The sequence below is a fragment of the Lytechinus pictus genome, chromosome 6 (genome assembly GCF_037042905.1).
Source record: "Lytechinus pictus isolate F3 Inbred chromosome 6, Lp3.0, whole genome shotgun sequence".
Taxonomy (NCBI): Eukaryota; Metazoa; Echinodermata; class Echinoidea; order Temnopleuroida; family Toxopneustidae; genus Lytechinus; species Lytechinus pictus.
In genome coordinates, this window is record NC_087250.1 from 19,971,905 (window position 1) to 19,991,434 (window position 19,530).

The following is a 19,530-nucleotide window of genomic DNA, read 5'->3' on the forward strand; positions in this document are numbered from 1 at the left end:
TATGAAAGAGAATAGTAAAGTGAAAAAGATTTTAATTATGTAAAGTTTGCCTAGTTTGTTGTGAATTGTGATCAGTCATGCGTGCACGTGAATGATTATGAATTAATAGAAGATATCAATTAGTCTTATTCTAATAAGTAGATCATTAAAATAAATTTCTCTGCACGCAGTTCAGTCAGTTAATCTTAACATAAAGATCTGGGGCCCGTTGCAGAGAAAGTTGCAATCAATCGCAACTCTAAAAATCATGCGTAACTTTATTTTCTACCAATCAACAGCGCGCATTTCGGACTTCACTTGCAATTGATTTTTTGATTTGCGTTTAACGCAACTCTTTCTGCAACGGACCCCTGGTGTAAATGTGTGTCCGAGGGTGTATTATTGATGTTTAATGATTGAGGAGTGTATTTCATCATGTTTATAGTATGACCTTCGTTGCACTATTTTGCTGACATTGTTCCTGTAAATTTATATGTTAAATGCTTAAAAAACGTTTTGGCTCCTTTTGTTTGATGATTGATGTGTTATTCAGTTCAATTCAATTCATTTATTTAATACTTGAAAAAAACAAAGACATAATAACAGACAATTATAATACAAATAATTATGACATTAATAGTAAGCAAAACAATACCAAAAAAAAAAAACAAGAATGAAAAATTACTTTACTCGGATAGAAATGAAAGTCTAAGGGGTGCCAGAAAGGTTGAGCCGTATATAAAAGCCAAGCTCCCTCCAAACATGATTATAAACCAAATTATGTATTACCGATAAAATTTAAAAGGTACATTTTATGTTATTGTATGGTTGAATAAATTAAAATTTGAATAAGAAATTGAATGTCAGCTATCATTTTTTAATTTTTTGATGAGGTGATATTCTCTCATTTTTTTTTCAATCCAACTTTGATAACTTCTGTTGGCAGTGGAGCTAGAGGGTATATTCATTTTGACAGACTGAAATGAAATGCAAATTCTTCTTTTGTATTTCCTCCACAGGTTGACTCAGAGTACGTTAGGCCTACATGATCACAAGAGCCTTTGGGTTATCCTCTGTGCAGCTCTGCATACACCTTGACCAGGTTCTGTACATTTATCAACCAAGTTGTACGACAATGTAAAGCCAGACTACATGTACACAGACTCGTGAGCGTTTGGGGTTGCAACTTCAACCATTGAAACTTACAGTACCGTACCTGTTTTAAACATTGTCAGCAACTTTTCCGATAATGTGATTCTGGCTCTGCACCCATAGAAACAGTGTAGCCAGGTTTGGAGTATCGGTAACAAGATAACGCACAGAGACATTTATTGTGAAGCATTAGGCGCAATCAGGACATCCACCATGGCGTACAGACAACCCCCACCGCCCCTCCATGACGAGCAGATACAGGCCGCGATGAGCATGGCCGCCACCGTGAAGGGGCGTCTCCCGCCCCATGGCGTGTCCCCCAGAGAAGGTGGTCACATGACGGATCAGAGGGCCAAAGCAGTGCTGAAGGAAGCAGTGGATGCCGTTGTCAACAGTTTCGCAAAACACACCCAAGGATACGGACGAGGTAAGTTATCTTCAATTTTAGAAAGATTTCTAAGCTAGTTTGGGGGTAATTTGGCTTTTATGGCAGTGTCATACAGTGTATCGCACTGAACGACAGGTACATGTACATGTACGTGTAGGGGCAAGTCCAAGAACTTGCACTTGATGGCCCGTATTCTGAAGTTGGGTTTAACTTAAACTCAGGTTTAAAGTTGTGGTTTAAGTATGGGAAGCCACAAGTGTCACAATTTTTAAAAAGTTGTAATGTTTCTTATGTTTACTGTGCTTTTTCCCTATTCATCGATGGTGAAGACAATCATCTATTTATACTATCTAGACAATTATGAATGATTTGAGAGCCAAATGAGCTGAAATAGGATATCTCTATTGTTATTGATTCATGTAACGATTGGCTATCCATACTTAAACCACAACTTTAAACCTGAGTTTAAGTTAAACCAGACTTCAGAATACGGGCCGATATGTACATGGGACATTTCAGAGGCTGCAATGACCTGAGAAGTTGTGTTAAAGGACTTCATAATGGTTGACATCTAGAAGAAGAATAATCTTTTTTAAAAAAATTGTGACATATGACCTTGACCTTTTAATTTAGAGAGAAAACATGGCGTTACCTACATGTACGTATGGGACGCAGAAAAAAGACAATTTGTTAAACATTTTTTCAAGTTGGGAATTCTGAAAGTATTTCAGTTGACAACTCGTTCAGTGTGATAAAAGTCATGTGCAATGCTCTGGTATAAATCAAAGGCAAGTTTCATGTCATAAGGCAAAACCCTAGCTTACCCTCAAAATGGGACATTTTGTCGCCATGGAGAATGTACACAATTTTCCTGATGATTTTAAAAATTCAAACAATTTCAAATACAGTAGAAGCTGTTATTTGTGGATTTCTATGAGTTTTTAGAGTTGTCTCAATCCCATTCACAACGGCGTTGAACAGCCATGGGCATTATGAATCAGACAACTATAAAAACTCATAGAAAATCAGAACAAAATTTGTTAGAGTTACATGTAGGTAGGTGGGACATGGACCCCCAAAAAACTTTTTTGGGGAAAAAGTGGTGTCATCTATTAAATTTAACATGCAAATTATCGGCAGTTATTGTTAAATGGTGGAATGTTATTTTACCAATTATGCAAATAAGGAGGCCAAAATTAGCATATATTTTCAATTGTTTGATAATGACATTTTAAAATTCAACATTTGAGCTTTCTTATTATCCCACCAAAAATAACTTCTTATTATTTATAAACAAAGATGAAATTTTGTCTTCTAGGGTGACCTTTTCTTCGACTTGCCTGTACACAGAAAGTAGGCCTGCTTTGATCTGTAACTAACAATATACAAGGCTACATGTATTTTAATAGAAAATATATATATACAAGCCAAAGGAAAAATATGCTGATAAATGACAATGAATGTGCATGTAATGTAGATCATATTTGTGCATATTTGGGATGATGCAGAAAAGTGTTATTCTGCCAACATTAAAAAATGCTCCATTCAGCTATCTTCACAAGTTCAAATATGTACTGTATGAAAAGAAGCCAGAAGAAGGAAAAAAACCTGATAGATTGCAATGAAGAAAATCACTGCATATATTTTGTGATGAGGCAGAAAAGTGCTATTCTGCCTACTTGCTCCAGGATGTAGCATATCTGTACCAGTACTGTATGAATAGAGGCCATAGGAAAAAAATACTGATAGATAGTTAAGAAGACAATGCACTGCATATTTTTGATGAGGCTCATGATTGATGTGTTCAGGTGGCAAGGTCACGCACTGTCTGAGTAAATAAATACTGGCTTGGGGATACAATGGCATCAGGACATTTGTAAACGTGCAGAGTTGCCGGAATAATTTACAGATGTGATAATGTACATTGTAGGCATGTATTTGACAGATTTCATATTTTAGGGAGTTCAGTGTATGCCTATTAGTATACATGTATGTATTATAGTAGTCTCATGTGCATTTTGTTTCTGGGTTACATTTCTTGTAAACCAATGTTTTGTTTTGTTTTATGATATTGTGTCCAGTTTGGTTTGGCTTCTTTCAAGAGACGATTTGTGTGTTTTTTTATTCTTGTTGTTTTGTTTTACTTGGTTTACATGTATTTATAAAAAAAAAACATGATTTGACCCCTATGTTTATGATGACATCATCTTCTATTCAGTCTGTACACTGGTGATCCATGCCTCCCGGTGGAGACAGACCTGTACAATATTGAAAGTGAAACCAACTATATAGAAAACTAAGGACCTGTCTTGTATCATTAGCCTTCTGGCTTCCAAATGTAATAGGCCTATGGAAAGGATAAAACATCAGAATTGGATGGAATTTATGAAAGAAGCTAGATGTATGTAGCCTGCTGTGTAGACCTACATTGTACAGTGATGTACATGTACTGTATATATTGGCATTTTCCCTCCTTTGTTCCCTTAAAAAAATAATTGTACCAGTGTACATGTATGTGTGTGGTTTTTTTTTTTTTGGGGGGGGGGGTGTGGGCCTGAAAAAATATATACACATGTAGGCCCCTGAATAATTCAATCACTCAAAATCTTTAATATGGATACGAATATAATGTGTATGTATTGCGTTTTGATATTGGTATTTCACTGCTCGAAGAGCATTTAAAAGAAAAAAAAAGACCGAGAGAGGGTAATGCATTCAGCTTTTGAATAAAAAGGTTCAGAATTTCACAACGAATCAACAGGAAAAAATTGATATTCAACAGCCAGTGCTTTTTGTTCCTGATAAAGACTCCAAAGGTTCTTTTTTTTAAGAATGGTGGCCACAGGTCTTTCGATAAGTCTGGTATGTCCATGGCTACATTTTGCAGTAAGATACATTTTTTGGAAGTGTTTCAATCCGATCTCCCCTGGGGGAAGAGACTTTAATATCCTTGAAGAACTTTAATAATCCTCTGTTGGTGCAACACAAAAACAAGATCATCTGAAGAGCAGTCTATTGTGTACTCCATGAATAGACTGGGCTACCGCAGATTTGAATAACAATAGCTCCACTGCTGGGCTGTCTTGCCGTCAATACAGTACCATACATGTACATGTACCATGCAATTACAAGAGAAGCTTCTGCAACTAATAACATCATTTTTTTTTTTGGGGGGGGGGGAGTAAAGTTGGGAAGAATACATACTTGTACATGTATGCACAGTTTAGTCATGTTGATGAGCACTCTTTATACATTTGGGGAAGGGAACCAAAGAAGAGAAAAATACTGTACATAGTTGATTTTGTGCATATTTTTAGATAAGTGACTGGGCATGGTGGCTCAGTGGTAGAGCCTCATGAACGGGAGGTCTTGGGTTCGATCCTCGGCCGAGTCATACCAAAAACTTATAAAAATGGGACCTTCTGCCTTCTTGCTTGGCGCTCAGCATTTAGATTGGAGAAGGGTATATGCAGGGCCCGCTGGTAGAGCAGTTTCATAACTGAAGTGGCTACCCTGGGTAAATAAAACATATTATTATTATAAATTTGTGTGTTCATAGAGACCTATATACAAATCCCCAGTCATGTTTGGAGGAGGGAGGGGAGGGGGCAGGTATAGATGAAACTTTGATTGATACATGTATACAGGGTGTATGTCACATACAGATGTGTACATTGAAATATTAAATACTGCTACCGGTACTGAAATGATGATAATTTTCCTGTTGAACTTATTTCAGGTAATCAGAACTCTCAGTTGGTGTGAATTCCTGAAATTATTGCCTGGCCAATGTACATTGTAACATACATGTAGGTTTGCACTTTGCAGTCAATTGCTAAAATGTTGAAGACCAATATGCACCTGGTTCAAAACACTAGTTTACTTTGACTAGAGCTACATGTACATGTAGTCCAAAGAAATCAAAATTATTTGCAATACTTCACACAGCTTTAAAGGTAAAAGAAAGTAGTTGCTGCTATTTTTATCGAGAAAGTCTGTAGAATTAAGGTTTATACCAATCCACCATATTATCATTGATGTACATGTAGATGCTTGAACATTGAAATAAACTTATTTTTGTGAAATCATGAAATCTTAGCTGAAAACCGATAATTCTGATGATCACTAGACTGACTAGTTCACAAAAAGGCATGTGGGACAGTGTATTGATATTGCTTCGAAAAATACCTGACATAATATGAAAAGTACGCATTGATCAGCATTGGACATTTCTTAATATACGCGGGAAATAAGCGTAATTTATACATTTAATCTTGACAAACCATGGGTTCAAGTCAATGCATCTGTTAGGTCTATGTGTAAGTCTGCACATTACTGCCATACATGTACAGTGTATGGCAGTAATGTGCAGACTTAGAACAGAGGTACCATCTGAGAAGTTAGTGTGATATGGCCTTTTTTAGATTCAGATTGTTTTTTTATTTTATGTAAATGTACATGTAGCCTAGGTGACATGGAGGCTTGTCGATGCCACAAGAATGTACATGTACCTTTCCAATTCAAAATTTATATTATGGTTTTTTTTTGTTCCCAGTAAATGTAGTCGAAGCCTTGCAAGAATTCTGGCAGATGAAGGCCACCAGAGGAACCGAGTTAAAGAATGGCCCGATCGTTGTCTACGAGTCCGTCCCCTCGTCCAGTGCACCATACGTCTGTTTTGTGACCCTCCCAGGTGGGAGCTGTTTTGCTAGTTTTCAGGTGAGATTCCCCTTTTAAAAAAAAAATTAATGCCTCTTTTGTATTGAAAGTGCCTTTTTTATTAGAAGATTATTAGTTTTCAACCCACACTATGCTTGAGAAGGGGTTTGTATCAAGACAAAAAATATGGAGATATTTTATTTGGATCTAGGGTACCTGGGGAGATCTTCTTTAAGGGCTTGTCGGACATTTTATTTGAAGAGTCCTCTTTTCTCCAACAGTTACCATAGTAATAGTGCTCTCAGCAAATCGAAATCAGTGCAAGTTGTCAGATCTTAGAACTTGTCAGACGAAAATGTAGATGAAACATTCTGATCAAAACAAATTGACTTTATTTGTGAAGTACTTAGTTGCTAGTAGGGCTACTAAAAACAATAATTATGTAAAAACATTTCCGCAAGAGGATGCTGTTAGATATCAAATTTGGATTCGAATGGCTGATAAAACATTGAATGACCACCACACTTTTGTAACATTGGAATGATCAAGGATACTAAAGTATGATTTACATTGATACTGATTCTTCACCAAATATTTACATATAGACTGGCTTGAAAAGGGGGAGTTGACAGAGCAAGTCTAAAGCTTTGGTATTGTCAGTATTATGTGTCATGTACTTGCTCTTTCGTCAAGTTTTCAGAAACTTTGAAAAAGTGGTATCTGCACCTGTTGTCTTCAACATCACTTAATTTTGTCATGCGTGGCACAAATGGTACAAATTATAGGGTATCAATGGAAAGCTGATGAGTTCATATCCATGCATAATAATTCCACAAAATTGAATATGATTCGAATACCTGTCCTCTAGATTTAGATTACTTTTTTCTGCAAGCGCAGACTAATATTTGACACTTTTTCCAATTATACTATGTCTAGAGTGAAGACTAGATGTAGATCAAACGCTGAACCCTCCGTAAGGCAGCCTCGGGACATATTGAATCCAGTCTTACTTCTTCAGACTCATGGACCTGGCCAAGGAGGATTATCCATCATGACTGGGGGTGCTGTGACAATGCTCAGCACCCCCAGTAACAATAGAATAATCCTCCGTGGATAGGGCCCTGTTCAGACTCTGCATTTATATGCACTATGGGAATTGCAAAATAGGGTCTGTGCCTGCAGACTAGGCTCTAACAGTGATCATGGACACTCTTTCTCTCCCTGTCTCTCCAGGATTGCCCAACCAAGGCTGAGGCCAGACGGAGTGCCGCTAAGATTGCCCTGATGAACTCTGTCTTCAATGAGCACCCGACCAGGAAGATAACTGACAAGTTCATACAGCAGGCGGTGGCTGATGCTAAGAAATCATTTGAGGTAAAGCATACAATCAAGTAGCAACAGTCAGTCCGCAAGCCCTGAAAAAGTAGCTTCTTTTATCCAAGTGATATTCATGACTAGAGGGTTTTTGCATAGTTAATGAGCTTGGTGCGAACCAAAACACCTTTTTATTCGGCCATTGCTGCTCTAAATGTTGACCAAATTTCATGTTTTTGGTATCTTTGTAAAGAAGAAGAATCATTCTTTCAGGTCATGTGTTTGGATTTTTAAAAGAATGTTATAATATAGGAAAAACTTTTGATCTAAAACATGAAACAAAATTTTTTTTTTCATGCAACAAAAGTTGTTGTTTTCACACTTAATTTCTGTTTGGGCACAAATGATTTTTAGATCATGATAAAGCTGAAGATCTAAGCTTTAATATGATATAATTTTTATAAGAAGATGTATTTTAGATGGGTCAGCAGCCAGCTTTTCATAGGCCAAGTACATTTTGCAGCTCAGAAACAAGAATACTGCGCTCTGATTGGTTATAGCATACCTGCCAACCATTCCGATTTTGGCGGAATTATACCGATTTTTATACCTCCATTCCGAATTCCGAATTTTAAAACCAAAATTCCGATTTTTGGGTTAATCAATATAGTGTTGAAATTATTGAAACGGCTGTATGATGCGACTAAGGCATGCACGGCTCATATCAAGATGCGACTAACGCATAAACAACTGGAGCGCACGGCTACGCAAATGCGCTAGTTTTGCACAGAGCTAGAGAGCGACGTTAAACGGCGCGCAAACACTGCTAAGTGCGCAGTTCCATTGTAAATTCATGTGAAAATAACGAGCGTACACGCTACGACCGCACTTAGCGTTGACTTCCGGAAAAAAATGGCGGCTGACATCGGCTCGCGAAAGTGCCAGTTTTTAGTGAGGACATGTTTTCATAATCCACGAACATCGGAAAAACCGTGAAAAATACACTTTTTTAGACCCCTTGTTTCCTAACTACGATGTTAAAAATTACCGGTGGTGATATTTTTTACGCGAAATATGGTGATTTAGGTAAGAAAATTTCACCTTTTATTTGAGGTTTTGCCCATGTCGCCGGAAGATTTTGTAGTGAGGGAGTGAGTTAGTGAATGTGCAGTGTATGTCTAGTGTGTTTGGTGATTTCAGTGGTATATTTCTGAGCTTCTGCGCTGCCTGCATGCTGCAGCTGCTGCCGAACGGCTTCACACCATACCCCCGCGCCGCCCGGCCAGCCGCGCACCGACGCTACTCTAAGTTAGATCTATCCCAACGCAATTTTAACATTGATCTGTACTTTATTTTTTGAATAGTTGTCAAATTTTTGAGGAAGAAAAGAGATTATCAAATTTCGATCTCAAGTTGAGCCTTCGGAACCGAACGCCAAATCTACTTGCTTCGCTTGCCTAAGCTCCCGGCGCCCGCCGAGTTGCTGCGCCTCAGCCTCCCCGTCTTAGCTCACCGGCGCACCGCAAGTGCGCATTGCGGGTCGGGCGCATTTTTGTCATGGCTGAAAATCGAAAATCTGCTCTCTTATACCAACAAGCACTTATCCAATTTAGGTTTTGTCCTTAGTCAGTAACCCCTGTGCGGTGAAATAACATGAATATGATTGTCAATGTTTGGCTTATTTTCTCTTGATATACTAGTAGGCTGGATAAATGTTTGATTTTTTGGCACGTCAGTTTTTCATACAGTAAGTTAGGCCCAACTTAGATCTAAATTCATCATAAAAATAGGCCTATGCCTTGGCCCATAACTCAATTGAATTATTGAAATTAATTGTTTCTAATTAAAAAGAGAATCTGTGGAGATGAAGATCTGCATCAATCTCACTTTCCACCAATAGAGGGCTCTCAAAAATATATTCAAAATTAAAGTTTTTGAGAGCTCTGGTGAACATGAAAAATTCATAGATTTAAATGAAAAAAATCACACCTGCATGAAACTGGGTGTTTTTTGTCACAAAAGTGATATTTAAAGACCTTCTTTTAATTGACAAATGATATTAAATTACATAAAGGTAGATTATGTGGGTATATTTGCTTTAAAAAGTGTAGGGAAATGCGCTACTCTTACATGCTGAAAATGCAAAGAGCCCCTAGGCCTACCGTTAAAACGGGCCGGACACCCACTCGGTGCCCTCGTAGTACTGATACTGATTTTTTATTATCAAAGGTTGGCAGGTATGTTATAGACTCCACACACCCACGCAAATTCCAATGTTCCCCACACTGGGCCTCTGCAAGGTCACACTCACCATGTGGTAATCTTTTCAAATTACCCGCGCCTTTTTGTTTTGAAAACAGTATTCAGCCAATCAGAACTCTGGATTTTATGTTACTCAGAAATTTCTTGCATCTTGATGGAAAAAGCTGGCTGCTGACCCATCTAAAAGATGCCACATATCAAGAGTGACATTATGAGAAAGTATAGAGTTTGAGCTTTCTGATGATGTAAATAATGTTGGTGCCTAAAACACAAAATGTTGCACAATTTGCAAGTGAAAACAGAGGAAGACAATTCTGTTTGATGCATCTTTTCAGGTAAAAAATTCACTTATTTATCAAAATATTTCATTCAAAAGAAATGACCAATATAAAAGAGTAACATTTACTCTTGCGGACTGACTGGCAATGGAGTGCTGTAGCTTGAAAAAGAAACCTGGGGTGGTATTCTGGAACACTGTCATAACTTTTGTCATAAATTTTGTCATTTTTCTCTGAGATGTGACATCGCTATGATTGTCACAAATCGGTATTCTGAACAATGTCTTTTCCCTGTCATATCCCTCTAAGTATCTGCCCATTTTCTAGGAGGCAAACCAATCAAAATCTCCATTAGTTCCAAGTCAGAGCCCTTCTAACCAATAGGAAGGCCCGATGGCACGGAGGGTATATCCTCAATACAGTAGTTGGCATTGCGCAACTGCGCGTATATTGATGTGCCAATACTTACATGTATAAAGAGAGACAGGGAGCCGAGAAGGAATTTTAGAAGAGAAGTAGAAAAAAAAACGAAAAACAGAGAAGAGGATGATACTATGTAAGGACTAACTACTTAAAGCATATAAAAAAAATTGTCTCTGAAAATAATCATGGATGATGAGGGAAACTATAACAACAATCTAATCTAAATAATATCACTGTATGCTTGACATACATGTATACTCGTCATGGTATCGGAATTTTATGGTACTAAAAGAAATGAAAAAATTTAGGACTGTTATACCCTTTCATAAACTTTATCAGATCTTTTGCTTGTATATTGGGATTATGCGCATATATGAACTGCATATTTTTTGTGCTTGCTATTAAAGGCAAGAGACAAAATCTATGACAATTTTTGTGACAAAAGTTATGCCATCCACCAGAATACCGATTCTGTCATCTCTGAGAAAAGAAAAAATATGGAGAAAAGACAATGTTCAGAACAAAGGTCCCAGGGTCCTATCCAAATAAAAATCATTGCGCTAGATTCAAACTCAAATTGTGAGTGCTCTGATGTACCCATATCTCTTAACCCTAACTAGGCCGGGCTTTTTTGGCTGCTCTGTGGCCGGGGGGGGGGGGGGGGGGGAGATCTCGGCCGCCAATCGCGCGAGCGCCGCAAAAATTTGCACGCTGGTAGTGTACAATGTAATCTACAAGGCTGTATGGTAAAATTTTCCAAAATAATGAGATTTTATTTTATATGAATTAATTATGCTAATTTATGCATAAATCATACTTTTTGCTCTAATTCACTAAATAAAGCTCCTAAAATGCTAATTTTTGGTAAAAATATTCTTTGTAGCATTCTTAACAATCGCAATTGAAAAAAACTTCGGTTTGAAAATCACTTTCTTATGTATTTTATTGTTTTTCAACCTTTTGTTTTTCTTTGTTTTTTTCACCAGCTTTATTGCACAACCTTTTTGAAGCATAATTATGCTAAAATCAATTGATTTCAGCTGTTTAAAGCAAAAATAATCATATCTTTATGAATAAGATGAGAAAACTCAATTTGCATTGACTTTGTACACAAAATCACGTTTTGGAACAATTTTTGGTCTGACATGCACTTACGAAATGTTGCGTAATTTCGGAACCACGTATCCGGGCGTCGCAAATTTGGTCTCAAAAGATGCACTTAAAAGTATAAACTCTGTGAGTGGCGCGGTCAAAAAAATTCGCGCGGTGGAATGATCGCAGAAAATGTTTAGGGGGGCTTTATTAAACCCCCCCCCCCCCCCCCGGTCAGTTTAGGGTTAAAGTCCTGTTTGGGTTTTCATGAATCCCATAAGTGTGCCAGTTACTGTTTCAGTTCATTGGACAAGTATGCAATGCATCCATTATAGTATGGCATAGTGTGGATGATATGGAATAAAAGCAGTTGATGTATTGTATGATTGTACTGGAATATTAATTTGATGAGATATGAAATATGAATCCAATGCAAATTCTGTTTCTAATCCGAATTCATGAGTGTACGCTAGCTACATGTATACTGATGTCAACATACAGAGAGGTAAAATATTTTAAAGAAATCAGACTTTGACAATTTCTCTCTTTCTTTCTCAATGTAACCGACATTACAGGGGCCTATTGAAGATGAGCAAGATCCTAGTACCAGTCTCGGTGCCTTCCGCTTCATGTTAGAAGCCAATCGCGGGAAGTCCATGCTAGAGTTCCAAGAACTGATGACCGTGTTCCAACTCCTGCACTGGAACGGCAGTCTGAAAGCAATGCGAGAGCGCGACTGCTCGCGACAGGAGGTCCTCGCCCACTACTCCCACCGTGCTTTGGACGACGATATGCGGTCGCAGATGGCGCTGGACTGGATTTCGCGAGAGCAGGAGATGGCGAACATCATCGCCCGGGAGCTGGCAGTCGCGGACGAGGAGATCGAGCGGGCAAGGCATGCTGGGAGAGAGCTGAGGTTCCCGAAAGAGAAAAAAGACATTCTGATGTTGGCCTGTAGCCAAATTGGACCGCTGTAATATTCCTGTTCATGATAGCTTTTAAATGCGTGATTGTATTGCCTGCCTAATATGTGTCCTGCCTTCCATTGAAAACTGCTATGGATTCTTGATTTGATTAATTATTTTATGACTTCTATTTACTAATGTACATCAAACACAGTAACAAAGATATGCATGTAGGTATTTACATGTAAGAGGCCAACTCATTATTCAACAGTTTTGATGAATAAAAAGAAAATAAAACACTACAAATAAAAGTCATAAATTTCTTTGATACCTTACCTCCGATTTGGATAGAATTTACATTTCAGTATTTTTTTTTATTGTATCAGTTTGTTGCTGGTATGAATTTTACCTTCAATACTTGTAGTTGGTAAACCAAAGTTAAAACAAAGATTGAAAGACTGAGTACACTTTTTAAAAGGCTCATTGCCCTTTTGGCTGCCAGCCCCCCCCCCCTCAAAAAAAAGAAAACCTTGATATTTTTAGTACTGTAAGTATTTTTGTCACAGTACTAATTAACATTTATATGTACAAGTACTTTCAAGACATTATTAAAACAATGTACATGCACAAACTTTCTCCAGCTAAACATACATTCAATGAATAAAATGAACTTGCCTATGTATGAAACATGACTTTGTTCACTGCACTTTTTAGGATTGTGACTTAAGATATTAAAACAAAATATGTTTTGACCTTATCTCTACACAAACGCACAACTTTTGCAAATGGGTTTTCTCCTTTCAAGCAATTTGAACTGCACTGTGGTATTTGGGGTTGATTTGGACAATAAAACATAAAGCTTGGATTACTTGTCTTTTGAGCAATGTTATCACCCCATTATGTTTTAAATATATTTTCAATATTTTGAAAACACATCTCTTATTTTGGATACAGATAAGGAGAAAAATGTTTAGTACAATGAACTGTGCTGAACATATGCATGTAGTACTTAAGATAAAAAACAATCACTATGGATAATGTGACCAAATTATTTTTCACTTTCGTATTCCAAGTTGTGAGGCGAAATTCAAGAAGCTTATTATTAAACAATTTTTATTGTATTCATAACTGGTTCCTGAGACTCACTAAGTTGAAGGAATGGCATAGATTTTTTTCTACTTCCATCAAAGTGCATGTACTATATGGGTCGTAGCCTTAGGTGAATCTTACTGCGCTATAAACGCCATTCTTTATACATATATTATTTGGGATTGCACAAGAGAACATGGACATTATAATCAGATTTGGCCAGTGACATTGGAGGAAATGTTAGGAATGAAGATGGTTGTGGGAGCTACTTCACTGCATCATAAGTGAAATTTTTATCATTTTCAAAATATGTATTCAAGAAGCAAGCTTTGATTATGTCAGCAAACTATACGATAAGAAAAAAAAATGGCATGCTTAATACCTGTTATTTACTCATTGAAATTCTGTTTCTGTTTATGGTAACTCCGGTAGGAACTTGGGAGGACAGCTTTTTGCTGGTAAATGCCAAGCTGGTATATAATCAATTACCTAGGAAACATTTTACGTCTAGGTTTATCAGTCATAGTGGCTGACGTTATAGATGACAGATATCACTCTCGGGTCTTTTTATCAAAGTGGAGACAATGACAGAGTGGGGATTTGAACTCACAACCTTGCGATTATGAGTCCAATGCTCTAACCACTGGACCACTCCATCATTTGTCATTACGATTTGCTTTGTTAGGTGCATACGAATTGTCATGTTGATCTGTATGTGAATTCAAGTCAAAACATTTATGTTAAATTGAAGGTTGTGGAGCTTGAATGTTGATACATTGGCCCCATCTCATAAAGAGATACGATTGATCCGATCATCTTAAACTATATGGAAATCCAACAATATCATAATTGAAAGTTGTGGAGCTTGAATGTTAATACATGGGCCCCGTCTCATAAAGACTTACAATTGATCTGATCATCTTAAACTATATGGAAATCCAACAATGTCATAATTTTTCTCCAGAAAATTTGCATGATTGCCTTTGTAAGCAAAGAGAAGCATATTGAATTTTATTAAAAGAAAAAATGAATGTATGATTATACATCACATCTAGAAAATATTTTGAACAAACGTGCATTTTAGATGTTGATGTTGCTGGCTTTTCATAGTTGTAGTTGATCGGATTAACCGTAACTCTTTGTAAGACAGGCCCCGTGGGCCCCGTTGTACAAAGAGTTACGATTGATCCAATCAATCGTAACTATGGAAAGCCAGCAAAGTCAACATATGAAATGCATGTTTGTTCAAAAAAAATTCTAGATATGACTCCATATCCATAAATTCATTGATTTCTTGACAATTTGGGGTGTTCTCCTTTGATTACAAAGGACATTTTGCAAATTTCCTGTAGAAAAAATTATAACACTGATGGATTTCCATAGAGTTACGATTGATATATACATTGCAGCATAATGATACTGTAGGATATTACTACATGTAAGATGTGTATTGCAATATCACCTTCCATTTCCCATGAACCTGTATTCCACCCAGTTTCATTTTTTCCCCTTCAAATATTTATTACATGTAGAATAAGGATTCTACCACAAGTGCTTTAGAATATAAAGTGTTTTTCTTGAACCGTTTTATTTAGTTATTTAATGTTGTGTGTTTCTTCATAAAATTGTAAACAACTCTTACAATTAAAGTTCATTGTATGTTATGATGATTTATTAATTTCCTAAGTTTGTAATTAGATTTAAGCAATATACTGTTTTTCATTTGTATCGTTTTTATTTAACATCATAAGTTTTTGAAAATGCATAAATTTTATGAGTGTATATTTTATGTACTGTATGTTGAGCACACTCAGCATCCCATGCCCCAAAAGTTAGATATATATATATTAGGCAATTATAGTAACTTTGACCAGGATTTTGAAATTAGCATCACTGATAATAGCTGCTACTTCAATGATAATTGCAATAGTTTCAGTCACATTCAGTTGACCAGGGCCCCGTCTTACAGTTAAAGGAGAATGAAACCCTTGAAACCAGCTGAATCCATATCAAAGAGAAAAATCAAAGAAACATATTGTTGAAAGTTTGAGGAAGATTGAATGAATAATAAGAAAGTTATGAACATTTGAATATTGAGATCACTAATGCCATGTAGTTCCTCCCATTGGCAATGCGACCAAGATCTGTGATGTCACACTCGTACAACTCCCTCATTACTTGAGTACTTATTTCACTTATATTCTCACTTTTATAGAGTCTATCACAAGGTGAGGTGTTCTCTTTATGAGAGGGCAAGTACAGAGGTTTCACAACATTATATCATTGATGAATTGTTTGTCATATGATTAGAATGAGCAAAAAGAGATGTTTTGGGGTATATTTTCAGTGTCAAAAAGGGGAGAGTTGTTCATCTGTGACATCATAGATCTTGGTCGCATTGCCAATGGGAGGATCTCCATAGCATTAGTGATCTCGACATTTGAATGCTCATAACTCTTCTATTGCTAGTCCTATTTTACTCAAACTTTTGTTGATCTTATTCTTTGATTTTTCTGCTTTCACAAAAGCTAACTTGCTCCAAGAGTTTCATTCTCCTTTAATGATTGCAGGATTAATGCAATATTTACATTTGTAGCTCTAGGGGACTTTTAAAAATGTTAAAAATAGGTTTTTGATTACTTTTCTCTTTTCTTTGCACCTCACTCATCAGTATTCAAGAAAACTGCTGTATTTTTAAAGGGTGCCAAACTCGAGGAGAATATTCCTGCAGATGTGTGTGGGGTTTTAATATGTATTTAAAGTTATTTGATTAATTTCAATCCTGTTATTGACATTGAAAGTGATGCTTGTATTCAGAAATATTTTGGACAATATTAATTTTTAAAAGTAAGATGCAAATAGATGATTATTGGGTTAAAACCATCATTCCATCACCAATAATCAATATGTCGCTGTGGTTCAAGGCCTGTGGTATATTCATTGAATTCGATGAAGGTAGCGAAGTCACTAACGTTCCCATTTCACGCGCATTCAGTGAATGGCATAACAGTACTTGAAGTACCACCTTGATTTAGTAGTGCTACATGTACATCACATGATAGCAGTATGAGACAGGAGTCATTTTACAATTCATTCTTACATTGTGTAGCACTGAGGAAGATTGAGGTGCCACTCGGCGGACTGTATACTTCTACTTTTTCAAATTAGATTAGTATAATGTTATTCACTCTTTGTCAATGATGACTTGACATGAAGTCATATACAGTATTGTAAATTCATTGTTATACCACACTTCTATTACATTTCATCAAGATTTTTTTCTCTATTTAATTGCCAAATTTTGTGAATTTATATATCTTTTCTTGTATGGTACGTGTGAAGAAACAATGCTTGTACATATCCTGCTTGCCTTTGCTATATAATGTGTACAAAATTAAGGTTCATTGGTATTGTTTCAAATCAATATTTTTCTCTTAAGTTATTATATTCTAACAAATCTATATGTACTATTTTCTGCTGTATGATATTTGTATTTTAAGCTTGAGCTTATTGTATTCTTTCACTTTGCATAATTTTGTGGACCTGGTTACACAAATATTTGCTATTGATTGCTTTACTGCAGTGGCCAATCAGGGTCATTGTTGCATGAACACTTTGTTCATAAGGTTCACCAAGAACCAATCAGAATGGTACTTTCTTATTAGCAATCCATCACAAATATCTGTGTTACCGGGCCATTGTGTGTGCACATCATATGTTCTCCATTTGAATTGGATTTTATTATTTAGCATTGGAGTGGTTTTGGTGGAAGTACGGTTATTGTACAGAGAGAATTAAAACTAATTTGAAGAAGCTACAACTGGTTATTCAACAGGCTTCAGTTTCATTTTATATGGTCTGAATTGTGTTTGGCCATTATGGGAAAAGCACTATATAAAAATAGCTATTATTATTATTATCAATATTATTATTTTTATGGAAGTTTCAGCCATCAGTCATGCATGTAAATTGGATGATTTAACTAAATAGGTATGTACAAAAATATATATTAGGGGCTATAGGTCTATAGGCCTACAGGAGGAGTAAGAGAGGATGTGGGAAGGGGAGAGAGGGGATTAAAAACTCTTAGTATTAGGAAAATCAGAGAGGGGGTTCATAAGAATGGAGTATCACATATGGAGAGAATGAGAAGCACATACTGTATATAACCACTTTACATATATACAAAGTGGTTAGGATTTATTTTTGTATATCGTTTTTAGTGTCGTTTATGAGTTGTAAATTCCCTGGTCCATTCCACACCAAAAACTGAAAAACGAAAGAAAGTAATACTAGACTTGTACCATATCAGAAAGGGCATGAAAGAAATGTTAGCGTTATAAGTGCTCATTGTAAGCTCACAATTTTTTACGTTGAATTTCTATCTGTAATATTGCGAGCAAGCATGCAGAGCAAGAGAGCACAAACTTACGGGCTGAAGGATCTTCACTTAGAACATGTAGAAAGAATTACATATCAATTTGTTTATATTTAGCAAGTTTGACTTAAATAAAAATTCTTACTTCTTGAGACTCCCGATAAGGATAAATGGAAGCACTGGATGGAATAATGAGAAGAGAATGGATTGTGACCGAAAATGAAAAATAGAAAATGTAATAAATACTGAAAAATGGACTATTAAGAAATTATTGGAGAAATCTCAGGAATGATAATAGGCCCTGGCGTACAGATAGGGAGCAATATGGACCCAAAATGTTCAAAACCAAGAATAAAAAAGAAAAAAGGGAAAGAAAATGAAAGGAAAAGAGTAAAACATGTATAATTTTAAGAACATTTTTATGTAAAAATCTATCAGAAGATGAGATTTTGGTATTAAAAAAATGTCGAAAATTTTTGCTCGTTCTCAATCTTCATCGCTCACTCGCAGGTTAATTTTTAGAAATTTTGCACCGAACGCCATGCCTGGCCTCCTCAATTTTTGGGGGCTCATTATGCGCTACTAATAATAGGAGAAGCCAAAGGACTATATAGAAAGAGAGAAGGTTAAAAGGTATAGACGAGAGAGATGGATAGGGTCCCCCGCAGTGATTTTCCCGTCAGTACCCGACGCGAGAGGGCAGTATACCGTAGTCGTCAGTCGTCAGAATTGTAAACTGCTTTGACACCATGGACTATTATATAACAATTCATTTCCCCGACGGTTTTATATTTTTCCTGAAGCGGGCAGGGAAAATATTATCCCGAGTAAAAAATATAACTTCTGAGGGGAATTCAAATATTATTTATTAAACAGATATACCCGAAATCCCAAAATGTCTCTCAAGCACGGACAAGGGATGTTTATTTGTGATATATTTTTATCTCGTAAAATTATAAAATGGGATTTACCAGAATGTATTCACACTACGCAGGGGCGGAACCAGGGGTTTGTTTTAGAGGGGGGCATTTTGTACAGGAAATCTGATACCCCCCCCCCCCCTCAAAAAAAAAGAAGGTCACTATACCAAATCGAAGTTATTAATTGTTCCAGGAAAAATTTGACAAGCAAAAAAAAAAAGGGAAAAAAAGAATGAAAGGTCCTCACTTGACTATGCATCTCAAAGGGGGGGGGGCACAGGCCGGATGTGCCCCCACCCCCTGGATCCGCCACTTAGACTGCTCCTCCGACAGGAAAACAAAATTGATCGAGGGCCGGCAGACAAATAAATCAAGTGATATTTTAGGATAACAATGAGAGGGCTATAGGAGAGCGGGGGGATGCAAGTAGGCCTATACTTGTGATAGAAAGAGAGAGCGAGAAAAGGTGGTGAGAGAAACAAATAAAGAATTAGATGACAGAGAGAAGTGGTTAGATGAAAATGGGGGCTTAATTATAGGGCTCAGATTTCCAATGAGTGCCAAATTTTGATATCTATATCGCCCTATTTTGTTACATTATCTTGCTCCCATTTTTTTTACATGATACAAACCATTACGGAAAAATCTTTTTTTTTTTCACACTTTAATTTTTATTTATTCATTTATCTAT

At 36.5% G+C, this 19,530-nt stretch overlaps 1 protein-coding gene across 1 annotated transcript; it reads left to right on the plus strand.

Moving 5' to 3' along the window:
- The first annotated feature begins 997 nt into the window (after positions 1-997).
- On the plus strand, positions 998-17,361 carry LOC129263701 (protein limb expression 1 homolog). Its single transcript, XM_054901600.2, has 4 exons — positions 998-1,558; positions 6,075-6,238; positions 7,412-7,552; positions 12,123-17,361. Exons 1-4 carry the CDS (start codon positions 1,345-1,347, stop codon positions 12,522-12,524), a joined length of 921 nt encoding a protein of 306 aa, XP_054757575.1. The 5' UTR covers positions 998-1,344; the 3' UTR covers positions 12,525-17,361.
- Positions 17,362-19,530: the final 2,169 nt, after the last annotated feature.

Coding starts and splice junctions, on each gene's coding strand:
- LOC129263701 (XM_054901600.2), top strand. CDS start 1,345: ATGGCGTACAGACAACCCCCACCGCCCCTCCATGACGAGCAGATACAG. Junction 1,559..6,074: donor CACCCAAGGATACGGACGAG/GTAAGTTATCTT, acceptor TTTTGTTCCCAG/TAAATGTAGTCGAAGCCTTG. Junction 7,553..12,122: donor ATGCTAAGAAATCATTTGAG/GTAAAGCATACA, acceptor CCGACATTACAG/GGGCCTATTGAAGATGAGCA.